The sequence below is a fragment of the Scyliorhinus torazame genome, chromosome 7, assembly GCF_047496885.1.
Source record: "Scyliorhinus torazame isolate Kashiwa2021f chromosome 7, sScyTor2.1, whole genome shotgun sequence".
Lineage (NCBI taxonomy): Eukaryota > Metazoa > Chordata > Chondrichthyes > Carcharhiniformes > Scyliorhinidae > Scyliorhinus > Scyliorhinus torazame.
In genome coordinates this window covers 293,063,522-293,076,990 of record NC_092713.1, presented here as the reverse complement: position 1 = coordinate 293,076,990, position 13,469 = coordinate 293,063,522, and the positions used below count along the sequence as shown (strand labels likewise).

Sequence of the window (13,469 nt, the reverse complement as noted above, 5' to 3'; positions counted from 1 at the left end):
ATCTTCTGCAGCTTACCCGAGTAATTTGATAGGCAAATGAATGGCCACAGAGCCACCTGCAACCACTCTGAGCGAGACAAATTTGTGAACTCACTCCACTGCCGTTTGCATGGCGACTCAATCATTGTCACATTGCCCATAGCCATCTGGAGCTAACCTCATCTATTCCACATGGTATGACTAATCTCGCTGGAAAGCGGGCACTACCCATTGTTTTTCAACCTATTTAGGACACAGTCACCATTTCACTTCTCCTATCTAGGGAATTAAGTTACATGTCTGCTGGCAAAATAATAGCTGTCTCCAGCCATGCAAGCCACTGTCAAAAAAATTGGTCTGGGTTAATTTTTTAAAAATATAAGCTTTATTGTCACAAGTAGGTTTACATTAACACTGCAATGAAGTTACTGTGAAAATCCCCGAGTTGCCACGTTCTGGCGCCTGTTCGGGTGCACTGAGGGAGAATTCAGAATGTCCAAATTACCTAACAAACACGTCTTTCGGGACTTGTGGGAGGAAACCGGAGCACCCGGAGGAAACCCACGCAGACACGGGGAGAACATGCAGACTCTGCACAGACAGTGGCCGAAGTCAGGAATCGAACCTGAGATCCTGGAGCTGTGAAGAAACAGTGCAAACCACTGTGCTACCGTGCTGCCCCAACTCCCTTGGGAATTTAAACTGACTTCAAGAATGAGGAAAACCGTTGAACACGCAGCATTACTGAAATGAGGACAACTCACCCAGCCCAACGTAGACACAGGTGGAGCTTGGCAGGATTAGAAACAAGACAAGCTAACACACAAGAACATAACAAATAGGAGCAGAATTAAGCCATGTGACCACTCATGCCTGCTCTGCCATTGAATGAGATTATGTTGGCATGTGACTGAGCTGTAGCTTGCTTGACCTCTGTTCCGTTACCACCTGCAGCACAGTGAGAGCACTGTATTGCAACCTTACATTGTTACCTTTCAGTTTCCTGATGATGCCGCTGTGAGACATTGCAGAATTGAAATCATTTATCTGGCTGGATTTTGAAAGCGCTGGCATACTTTCATATTGATCAGACACATTGGGTGGAATTCTCTGCTAATGGGGCTATGTCCCCACGCCCGCGAGAAAATGAGCACGAGCAAATCACTCTGGCTTTCCTGTAGTAAGTCCAGGGTGATTCTCCATTTTCCAGGGGGCTAGCAGAGCCCCGACGTGCTCCTCGCATCTCCGGCTGCCGATACAGGGACCTGCACTTCCGGCCCCGCGTAACATGACGGACGCACACTGCGGGCCGAGACACACAATATAGACCTCTCCGCCCCCCCCCCCCCCCACCCCGAGATCGCACACGCGCCCGCCGATCGGTGGCCCCTGATCGGCAGACTGGCCATCCTGGAGGACCCCCCCCCCCCCGTGACGGACCCCACGCCCCCCACCAGGGCGGCCACGGACTGAGTCCACAGCCGCCACTCTGAGCTCCCGCCGAGTGGAACCATCAGTAAACCACGCCGGCGGGAATCCGGCCAGTTGTTGGCGGAGAATCGCTGCTGGGGCTTCTTTCAATGGCTCCCGACCGGCGCCGCGTCGACCGCGCGTAATTGTCGCCGGAGAATCCCGGGAGTGGCATCGGACCCGATCGCGGGTCTGACGCCCATTCTCCGCCCCCTGTGCCGAGCGCCTTGCGGCGCGGGGGCTCGGCGAATCCCGGCCTTTAATCTCAAAGCTAAATTTTGACATAAGGCTGTCTTCGTTGAAAGTCCTCAAGTTAGTTACTCCTTTTGCCTGAGGGCTCGCCCTCAAACGTAAAATTGCTGTCGATATCAATGATCAGAAATCTCACAAGATAGGATGGCACGGAGGAGCAGTGGTCAGCGCTGTTGCCTCACAGCGCTGAGAACCTGGGTTCGATCCCGGCCCCAGGTCTCTGTCTGTGTGGAGTTTGCATATTCCCCCCGTGTCTGTGTGTGTCTTACCCCCACAACCCAAAGATGTGCAGGGTAGGTGGATTGGCCTTAAATTGGAAAAGTTTAACATTAAAAAAAAAATCACAAGATTCTTCATTGTGCCTTCCACTCAACAACTGCTGTACGTTATTATCACCATCACCCTCTCCCTCTATCTTGCAATCTCACCATACCTCAGAGTACTGGAGAAAATTGCAAAAATGGATGATCTGGGCGAAATCGGAATAAGAGAAAATATTAGTGAGTTAGATAAAAAATGAGCCCCAACATTTAAAAAAAACGGAATACATATTAAAAAGTGAAATAGACAGTTAAAGAAATGGTGGGGCCGATTAGCATTGCAAAAGTAGATCTTCTTGGAGAGACAGAGACCATAAAGAAGGAACTGGCTGACTAGTTGGCCTTCACAAAAGAGGAGGAGGAAGTTAACATTGCAGTCGAGGAGAGGGAATAGCGAAGGTTTGGTGGGACCCGGTTCTGTACGAACTGTCAAGAGAAACTGAACTTTACTTTTGGAGAAAATTGAAGGACAATTGGGGAAAAAGATGGTGAGTAAGAAAGGGGGGATAGAACAAGAAGGCGGGGTGAGAAGGGGAAGAGGAGCGGGGGAGGGAGCCCACAGGGGCATGGGGGAAGGGGCCAGCAAGGGTGGGGAGTGATTGGGGAGGGGGAAGGTGGGTAGAACGCCGGTTGCAACAGGTCGCACATGGTGGCGGCCAGAACAAAGAAGACAATGGCGGCCACCTTGGATGGATCTCAGACAAAGGGAAACCCCAGCAAGCAGGGGCACACCCACATGGTAAGAATGGCTGACCCACAGGAGGAGGGTCAGAAAGAATCCATGTATCTGCAGGAGGGTCCAACGAAGAAGGAGAATCATGTGGGGGCTGGCCCTCCCAAACTTCCAACTCTACCACTGGGCAGCCACCGCAGAGAGAGTATGGGCATGGGTCAAGGAGTCGGCTGCGGAATGGGTAAAAATGGAGGAGAGCTTCTGTAGGGGACATCCTTCCGGGCATGGCCCCACTTCCATTTCCCCAGCCAAGCTGTAAGTGTGGAACAAACCCAGGCACCATTACGGAATGGTAGCAATGTCCGCCGGAGCCCCCATCTGCAAGAACCATAAACTCACCCCAGCGACATTTTACCTCTCCTTTAAAAGATGGAGACAGAGTGGGAGGACACTAAGGGTAGAGGACGTATACATAGAGGCAGGATAGGAACCCTGGAGGAACTGATGGACAAGCTACAGCTCTCAAAAAAGAACGAGTTGCGATATGTGCACTAACGAAATTCCTCCACACGGAGACAGCAACGTTACCTCAGCCTCCAGGACACACCCTACTGGACAGATTTATAACCGGGGGGGGGGGGAGCGGGGGACGGAACTGCGCCGACATGTACGGACGACTGCTGGAGGAGATATGGTCATTGTTCGTCGAGACAAGGTAAAAGTGGGAGGAAGAACTAGGCATGGAAATAGGGGAAGGACTCTGGATCGAATCACTGCATATGGCAAACTTCCCTTCCTCATGCGCAGGGCTAAGCCTAACGCAGCTAAAGGTGGTGCACAGAGTGGGCAGCACGGTGGCGCAGTGAGTTGGCACTGCGGCCTCATGGCGCCGATGTCCCAGGTTCGATCCCGGCTCTGGGTCACTGTCCGTGTGGAGTTTGCACATTCTCCCCGTGTTTCCGTGGGTTTCGTCCCCACAACCCAAAAGATGTGCAGGTTAGGTGGATTGGCCACACTAAATTGCCCATTAATTGGAACAAAAATGAATTGGGTACTCTAAATTTATTTTTTTGAAAAGGTGCACAGGACTTACTTGACCAGAACACGCATGAGCTGGTTCTTTCCGGAGATGGAGGACAAATGTGAATGGTGCCATGGAGGCCCGGCCAACCACACCCACATTCCTGGTCATGTTCCAGACTTGGTCTGGTGCTGAACTGCGTTTCCGAGGCCAAGTCCAAGATTGTGGGGGTGAGGGTGGAGCCATGCCCACTAGTGGCTGTCTTCAGGGTATTGGAACAGCCAGAGCTCTTCACGGGGAGCGGGGCAGATGCCCTAGTGTTTGCCTTCCTGACCGCCCACCGGAGACTCCTACTCGATGGAGATCAGCAGCATCACCCAAAGCCGCAGACTGACTGTCTGACCTGGCAGAATTCCTCATATTGGAAAAGATCAAATTCAACATTGGCGGATCGGAAGAGGGCTTCCGCAATAGATGGAAGCAATTTACCAACCTGTTGGAGGACCTGTTTGTGACCATCAACCAATAAGAGAGAGGGGGGATGGTGGAGGAGGGGGTAGATACCACCAAGAGCAAAGAGGAAGCAGAGCAGAGGGACCAAAGGGCACCTAAGGGGGGGGGGGGGGGAGAACCCAGGAGGGGCGACCACAGCAACCACAAGAGGGCGCACCTGGATGACCTCAAAACAAGCCCCTGATATGTTTCAATACCATGGGTCACATGTAAATAGTAAAACAGCGCGGTTGGGACAACCAATTACTGAGGGCCTAATGCCAACAGGCCTCACTTTGTTTCCCTGTTTTTGTTTTGTTTTATACTGCTTGTTGCCTTCAGATCTTCTGTTCTTTTTTAAAAATTTAAATCTTTACTCTGCAATGGTCTTACAAATTAAATGCAAAAACCAATAAAAACATATTTTTTAAAAAAGATGGCGAGTCGGACTAATCAGAAAGAGAGCACCACGGGCCGTACGGTCTCCTTCTCAGCAGTATGATTCTAACGTCCTCTCATTGCCCTCTTGCTGTTATCACCCCAATGACCTGTCACTTTACTGCCTTGGCCCTCTTCTCCCACCCCTCCTCTCTTGACCTTTCACCTCTCCCATCTTGCCAATGATCTGTTTCCTACTGTTGCATATTCTCTTCCCCATCCTCTCCCTTCACTCCCCCCCCCCCCCACCCCCACCCCCCCCCCCCCCCCCCCGACCACATCCTCTCCGCTCTTCATCATCGCCCCAACCTGTCCTCTCTCACATTCTGCTGACCGTCACCTTATGTATCCGAGGACCACCCACCAAGCCCCCTCTCCCGGCTCCTTATGTTTCTACCAAGAGGAAGAAGTTACTGCTTTGGAGTTATTCAATTTTTTAAACCCAATCTGTTGACAAATGTGGAATAAACGCACAATATGGACGATCTGTAATCAAAATAAAACCACATTTTACTGAATATAATACAAAATAAAACGCGAAACACTTTCTGTACAAACTCAAGACACTGGAACAATATATTAAAGACTGGCCGCACAAATACAATACACAGACATCGCATTTGACTAAAATGCAAAGAAATAGAACAGGTGTACACAGCTGCAGGGGGAAGAATATGGATAGGCTACAACTTCAATCTCCAGTGTCAAAATCAGCTTACATTGTCACTGCACTCTTCATGCAGTTCCGCACCCTGTCACATTCCAAAACGTTGCCTGTTATACAGTACCATACCAAATAAGGCTCATTTTGATGTCTGAACCTTCACTAACACACAATTCATTTGAAGTTTTACGTCCTTAAAATCAAGTACGACCCTAAACAACAGTCACTATTTTATTAAAATGCGGCCTTTAAGCCCAGAGCCCAGTATGCATGTTACTCTTGGGCCAGGACGTCGTAGCAACTTCGAATGAAGTCCGCTTTATCTTCAGTGCCATTTAACCGCATGTTGGCCCAGAACAGGGGATAATGATAAGGAAGTGGTTCAACACTGGTGTGTTGCAAGGAACAGTGACCCAGCGTTAAGCATAATGGCTCACCATCACATAATTGGGGATGCAGCGCCCTCTCCTGGTACAATGCCAAAATGGTAGTCAGGCAGAGAAAAAAAAGCATTGAATTTTTTTTTTGTTTCTATCTTGTGGCGTGTCTAATGTTTGGTAAAATTCTGATCAGCTATTTGATGATGAACTACTAATTCCCATGTACAGGATGGCGGATTTTGAGTACAGTATGACCAGAGGGCAGGTATGTTCGCTGTGACAACCCTGCTCCTGATTTTTTTCTCCCTGAACAAATGTCAAATTCAGAGCCTCACACGAACGTCAATTCACACTCGTCAGAAATAAATCTGCATTACCCCAAACTACTACTCTGCAATGAATTATTCACGTGGCTACATTTCTTTCTTTAAGAAAGAAATCTGCCAGATGTTACAAAATGTTCACATTTGCATAAATAAGACACTTGGGAGCATTTTATGGAAACAGATTTTGAGCGTGAATGGGTTGCTTTGTCAAATATCCATTCTTCTTCATTTGAAAGATTGTCATTAAATGGATGTGGAGGACGTGCCGGTATTTACCGGTGCACTGAATAATTATCATTTCTTTTTCTGTACGGCGTGCTTTGACAAATGTAAAGAATATGGTGGAATGGGATATTTTCCCTTTCAGGCAACAGTGAGATTCATTCCCTGGCCAAGTGTAGCACAGCTAGATGCGGAATAAAGCTCCTGGACTTTGGCAATGATGGTGGCCTCAGTTCCCATGTAAAATAACAAAACAAAATGTAAAAACATTGGCAAAGTTACAAACCCCCTCCCACCCCACAACAAGCTGAATTCAAACTGTTGTCAGTGAAACATAGCAAGTATCAAGTTAGCTTTGGTGATACTTTCAGACGTGCATGACCATTAACAGTGGAAGCTGGTGTAAATATCCGTTGCAAAGAGACGGTGCACAAAATAGTGTCCAACTGTCCACAGTACCTCAGTAATCCAATACTTTTACGGCTGGGAAGAGATTATATTTCCATTACTAAAAAGACTAGATTTTTACAATCTCACTGGCATTACGTCATAAAAGTTATACGATTGTGTTTGTTTTCCCAATGTCTTGCCAGTCTTTAGTGTGGCATTTCCTCTCAGTTCATCAGTAGCCACCTAATGTCACCTCAAGGCTGCAGCCTTACTCACGTAATGGCAATCTGTTGTTGCAACATTTGTGTCGTGGCGGGGCTATGAGCCTGGGGCATGTTTGATCAGCTCTTTTGTCCAGAGGGTGCTCAAATTGACCATTCCACTTGCACCCACAATGACGTTATTACAGTGGTCTAAAGAGCAGGCAGCAAGTGGTCGTCAGGGGTCCTGACCTGACATAGTGCATGGTAAAGACATGAAAAAAATCTTCTCCTTAAAACATCACCTCTTCACAACTGCCATAGTCACTCTCCATTAGATCAGGGTCCTCGTAGCAGGTAGGCATGACTAGACGGGGCACCACAGCTTGCGCGTGCATGGGCCCGCACTCTGCATAGGAAGGCTGGGCGACACTGAGGCGAACGTGAACCTTCTGGTAGCCGGGCTGCATGGGAATGCCTGGGACCTGAGATTTCAGCAGCTCTGCCGGATAGTAGCTGATGGCAGTGTATTCATTCTGGCAACGTGACGCCAATAAAGCCCCTGGATCAACATCAGGGAAGTCTTCCAAGACCTGGTCGTTGTACTGCGGGGCCAGGGGTGCCCGCTTGCTCCGTGAGGAATAATGGTCCAGTGGGAATGGGAAGCCATCGTACCCGACGAAGTGTTCTTTGGCCACTGAATGTGGGAGATTCTCTTCCATTCCTTCATATTGTGAATATTCCTGCATTCTTGATGACTGGGACTGAGACTGGGGTGGCCAGACTGGAGGGTCCCCGTGATAGACTGAAATTTAAAACAGAAAGTTGAAAGAACTTTAAAATATTTAAACGATGCACAAATAATTAAGAGGCATTCCCAAAATGAATCAACAGGGATTGGAGCATTTTCCTTCAGCTATGTATTTCCCCCTTTCAGCACAGTCTAGATCCGGCAACCAACTACCCCTCCCACCCTCCACTAACCCACAGCTGGCCCTGAGCAGAGGTTGGTGATTGGGGCGGGGATCCCTCATTAACACAGTACATGATCGGTAGGGCGGTCCGGACCTAGAGCGTTGACTTGTCTTTTCCTTCCACTAGACTCCAAGGCCTGTGCCTCCTACTCCACTATGGCAGGTTTCCATGCTTCCCCTCTCCAATATATCTAAACTGCATTAACTATTCACACAAGAGGAGGAAAACCAGTAAAATACAGAAATGAAAGGTACCAGTAACACGTGCCTGAACAGCTGGTGTATAGTTTAAAATGGAACTCCAGTATGACTGGAGTCCGTAAAAATTGTCATTTTTACAAGTCCATTATCTCCTCTTCTCCACTGATTCTCTTATTTTTCTTGCCTACGCATTCCTATCCTTTACTCATTGAATCACAGGACATTGTTCACCGATAGCACCATACTGCCATCTGCAGTTTATAATCTGCTTTAAATGTTGCAATTAAACGTGAGATGTTCTAAAGACGGCACCTTTTGCAGCGCACCCTACGACCAACTACCCACCTGGACACTAGCAGATCTTTACTCTCCCATAACAACTGCAAACCTCAGACCCACAACATACATATCACCCATTCCTCTCTGGAGACATCGTGTTAAGATTTAACTTTTTCCCTCCAGTTTCCTTTTGGCTCAATTGTTAGGATTTCTTTTCATTTTAAGTTTGCTTTTTGTCTTTACAACTTGTCTGATTTTATTTCCTGCTTTGAGGAGCTTTTGCTTATTGCATTCACTATTCATTTTGTTTTTATCTTGATATTTTTCCATTCCTTTTTCTATTTGCTCTCTTTTTAATACCCGCATTTTGCCATTCAAACAATCCATAAAGGAGGCTTCACTTCACCAACAGGTCCCGGCCTGTAAGAAAGGCAACACCATGCCCTGTGGAGCTAAAGGGAGTGCAGGAACACTGGAGCAACAACTAATAGATTGTCAACAAAATGTGGGCTGTTGTTGGGCCCAGTGATTTATCAAGTAGGTTTATCAAGTAGCTGTGACATTCAGATTAAGGAGGCCTCAGGTGAGACTCCTGGTCTGTCTAACTTCAAGATGATATCAGCTTGGCTGGAACATTGGAACGGAAGTCGGCCGCTCAGCTCCTCATGTCTGTTCCGCTATTCAATTAGACAATGGCTGATCTGTATCTTAACTCGATCTACACGCCTTGGTTCTGGAATCCTTAATACCCTTATCCAACAAAAAGCTATCAGTCTCAGCTTTGAAATTTTCAATTGATATCCAGCTTCAACAGTTTTTGGGAGGGAGGGAGTTCCAGGTATTCGCTATCCTTTGTGTGAGAAAGAGCTGCCAGGCTTCAACTTTGAACAAACTGGCTCTAAATTTTGATGTTGAGTCTCTTTGTTCCAGACTCCCACAGTGAATGATATTAGTTTCTCTTTAATCACCTCATGAACTCCATTGGGTCGCTAGAATTGTCCTCATTGCATGAGATTAAGGCGAGAGACGAACGGCCAGGGAATCTGCTGCCGTTTGCATTCTCATGATCCCTGGTACTCGTTGGCTGGGAACAATATTAAAGTTAATGTTAAAGGCTTAATGCTTAATTCCTCTGTTGCTCAGTCTGACAGCCGACTAACATTGATCATTGAGACTCAAAAAGGATAATGCATGTCCGATTGGAGGCCGGCGAACACTGGTAAATCTGTGCCAGCATTAAACCAGAGTGCCAACGTGTAAGGCAATAAGGGGAAACTACCCAACACAATAGAATTCTATGCGCGCATTCTCAATTTTTGTCATCCAGACAGTAACCTGGAGGGTGGGCAGTCTACTCATTTTAGGACAAAAACGAAGTGTGGGTTCTGAAACAGCATTGCTGGGTTACCTCTCAGGGTGAAAATAATACCGCCCCCCCCTCCTCCTGTCATCTGATGTGTTATGTACTCTGGGATAACACTGGCTGCAACTGGATGCAGCTTTAACCAGAAGATACTCCAGACCTTGAAGTTCAATCTGATTTATTGAACCAGTAGCACAGTTCTCTATGAGTTCGACTCTGCTAACCTAAGTGTGGTTACTCTGTCTGACTGAACCAGACTAGCTCTTAGCCACGTGCTGGAGGTGTGATACTGTACATACACCCTGACTCACTCTGTAGATGTTCATCAGTGGAAAGAGATGGAGTGTGAGTGCCTCGTGTCTTTTATACTGAGATACCACCCCTGGGTGTCCTGCCTGTTCATTGGTCATGTCCTGTTCTCTGTGTTCATTAGCTGCCTGTCTGTATATACAGATAATGATGTCTGCATATCATGACATCTTCCCTTTTTTTTAATGTTTTGTTTGCATATGGGAACGTACTTACATGTGGTAGGCATATATTAACATATTTGCAAGCGGTGGCATATTTGAACGTATTTACATGTGAAGACAGCTGTCTAATGTGAGAAAACAGAACATAGCAAACAAAACAAATGTTCATAAGTCCAGTCTCTGGGGCTTGCGTCTGATGCTTGTCGACCGCCGGAGAGGTGGTGGTGGGGACGACGGCGCCTTGACAGGCGGGATGGAAGCCTGACTGGTGGCCTCGTAGTTCGAGGTATCAGGAGGTGGCAAAACAACAGACGGAAATGGAGAAGAAAGCGGTTGCAGGCAGGCAACTTTGCACAGTGCCCGTCTGTTTCGTCGCATAAGAGAACCATCAGCCATATGTACAACATACGAGCGGGGTGCAGCCTGTCGAACAACGACAGCTGGAGCAGACTAGCCACCATCCTGTATCTTAATCCTGACAGTGTCTGCCGGGGATAACACGGGCAAATCGGTGGCATGAGCATCATAGCCCTGCTTTTGCTGGTTTCGGAGCTGCTGCACCTTCTGCAGCACCGAGAGGTGATCCAGGTTGGGCAAGTGTATGGCTGGAAGTGTTGTCCGCAGGTCCCTGTTCATCAGGAGTTGAGCCGGCGACATGCTAGTGGACAGTGGGATCGCCCTGTACACAAACAGCGCGAGGTAGATGTCAGAAGCAGAATCCGCGGCCTTGCAGATGAGCTGTTTCACAATGTGCACCCCTTTTTCAACCTTTCCATTGGACTGCGGATAGTGTGGGCTGGAAGTGACATGTTTGAAATGGTATTACTTGGCAAACATAGACCACTCGTGACTGTTGAAGCACGGGCCATTGTTACTCATGACAGTGAGTGGGATACCATGTCTGGAGAACGTCTCCTTATAGGCCTTGATGACGGTCCGAGATGTGAGGTCTGAGAGCTTCACGACTTCAGGGTAATTGGAGAAATAGTCAATAATCAACATGTAGTCACGACCATTCGCACAAAAGAGGTCAAAGCCAACCTTGGACCACAGGGAGGTCTCGATTTCATGCTGCTGGAGCGTCTCCTTGCTCTGCGCTGGATGGAACCATTGACAGGTCGCACAGTTGAGGACCATGTTTGAGATGTCCTGGCTAATCGCGGGCCAGTAGACAGCCTGCCTGGCTCTGCATCTGCACTTCGCGACGCCCAGGTGTCCCTCATGGATTTGGTGGAGCACCAGGCTCTGGAGACTGAGTGGAATGACAATCCGGTCCAGCTTGAGGAGGATAACATCAATCACCGTCAGGCCGTCCTTTACATTGTAAAATTGAGGGCACTGCCCTTTCTGCCAGCCATTGGCAAGGTGGCGCATGACACGCTGCAAGAGGGGGTCTTTGCTGTCTCCTAGCGGATACGAACCACCTTCTCATCAGACGCCGGGAGGGTGCTAGCACACAGCTGCACCTGTGCTTCAATCTGCCGGATGATTTCCAGCGGTTCACTAGGCAATGTGATGGAGCGGGACAATGCATCAGCGATGATGAGCTCCTTGCCAGGCGCGTACATTAAGTCAAAGTCGTACCTTCTGAGTTTGAGGAGGATGCGCTGCAACCGAGGCGTCATGTCGTTCAGGTCCTTGTGGATAATGAGGACCAGAGGCCTGTGATCCGTCTCAACAGTGAATGTCGGCAGGCCATAGACATAGTCGGGAAACTTGAGAATGCCAGTGAGAAGACCCAGGCATTCCTTCTCTATTTGCGCATACCTTGTTTTGGTGGGGGTCATGACCCTCGATGCGTATGCTCCCGGTGCCCAGGAGGAAGTGTCATCGCGTTGAAGCAGCACCGCACCGATGCCATCCTGGCTCGCATCTGTTCAAATCTTCGTCTCCCTGTCTGGGTCGAAAAATGCCAAGACGGGTACAGTGTTGAGCTTGGCTTTCAGCTCCAACCACTCTGCCTGATGTGCGGCCTTCCTCTCAAAGGCAGTGGACTTTTTCACCAGGTTTCGTAGGGCCGTGGTGTGTGAGCCATGCTTGGGCTGAACTTGTCCAGAAAATTGACCATGCCCAGGAAGCGCAACACCACCTTCATGTCTTCAGGGACCTTCATGGCTTTGATGGCCTTGACTTTGTCTGTGTCCGGGCGCACGCCCTGCTGAGAGATCTGGTCACCTAGGAACTTGAGTGCCGACATGCCAAAGCAACATTTGGACCTGTTCAGCTTCAGGTCATTGGCATGGACACGGCGGAATACCTGCTGGAGACGGGAAACATGCTCTTCAGGGGTCGTGGACCATATGATGATGTCGTCCACGTACACATGAACCGCTTCAATGCCCTCCATCATCTGCTCCATGATGCGATGGAAGGTCTCCGATGCCGAGACAATGCCAAACGGCATGCGATTATAGCAGTATCTGCCAAACGGTGTGTTGAAGGTGCAGAGCCTTCTGCTGGACTCATCCAGCTGGATTTGCTAAAACCCATGAGACGTATTTAACTTGGTGAGAAAATGTGCGTAGTGTTCACGCATTATATTCTTATTGAGATCCTTGCGATCAATGCAGATGCGCAGGCCTCCCAAAGGCTTTCTAACACATACCATCGAGCTGACCCAGTCAGTCGGTTCGGTTACCTTGGAAATGATGCCCTGTTGCTGAAGATCCTTGAGCTGTGTTTTCAGGCGCTCCCTCAGCGGAGCCGGGACCCGGCGTGGTGCGTGGACCACTGGCTTGGCATCAGGGCGTAGCAGAATCTTGTATCGATATGGCAGCGTGCCCATCCCGTCGAGCACATCCGGATACTGAGCGAGGATGTCGTCAATGCCGGCCTGAAGATCCACATTGGAGGATGTCGTTGTGTAAACCCGCTGCTCGAGGTTCAGCTGCTTGCAGGCATGCGCGCCAAGTAGGGATGCCCTGTCTGGCTTGACAATTTCAAAACGTAACCGTGCATGGGTGCCCCGGTTGGAGACGAGTAGATGGCAGGATCCCAGTGCCGTGATGGCATTTCCGTTGTAGTCCAGAAGCCTGCAGGCTGCTGGAAGGACGTTGGGGAGCTTCTTGATGTGTTTGAGATTTGCCTGTGAGGGGAGGTTGACAGAAGCACCTGTGTCCAGCTTAATGGAGCATCACCGCACGCCATTCGTCCGCAGAATCCACAGCGAGGATGGATTGAATTTGTGATGAGTTGGACGTGGCATATTCACATTTGGTAATGATGCCCACACAGTAGGCGGAGTCCAGGCATTCTTCCTCTGGATCCGTTATGCTGCCAGGATCAGAATCCTGTAATCTTTGTTGCACACAACCCGCTGTCGTCAGAATTGGGAGCGCTGGCCCCTGATTGG

The 13,469-nt window shown here is 48.9% G+C and overlaps 1 protein-coding gene across 1 annotated transcript in view; it reads right to left on the bottom strand.

Moving 5' to 3' along the window:
* Positions 1–5,132: 5,132 nt before the first annotated feature.
* The window catches only part of LOC140427095 (protocadherin Fat 1-like), a 212,507-nt gene continuing 204,170 nt past the window's right edge, over positions 5,133–13,469 (bottom strand). Inside the window, exon 24 of the mRNA XM_072512608.1 lies at positions 5,133–7,632. Coding sequence (XP_072368709.1) covers positions 7,121–7,632 — 512 coding nt within the window. The 3' untranslated portion in view covers positions 5,133–7,120. The remainder of the gene's footprint in view (positions 7,633–13,469) is intronic.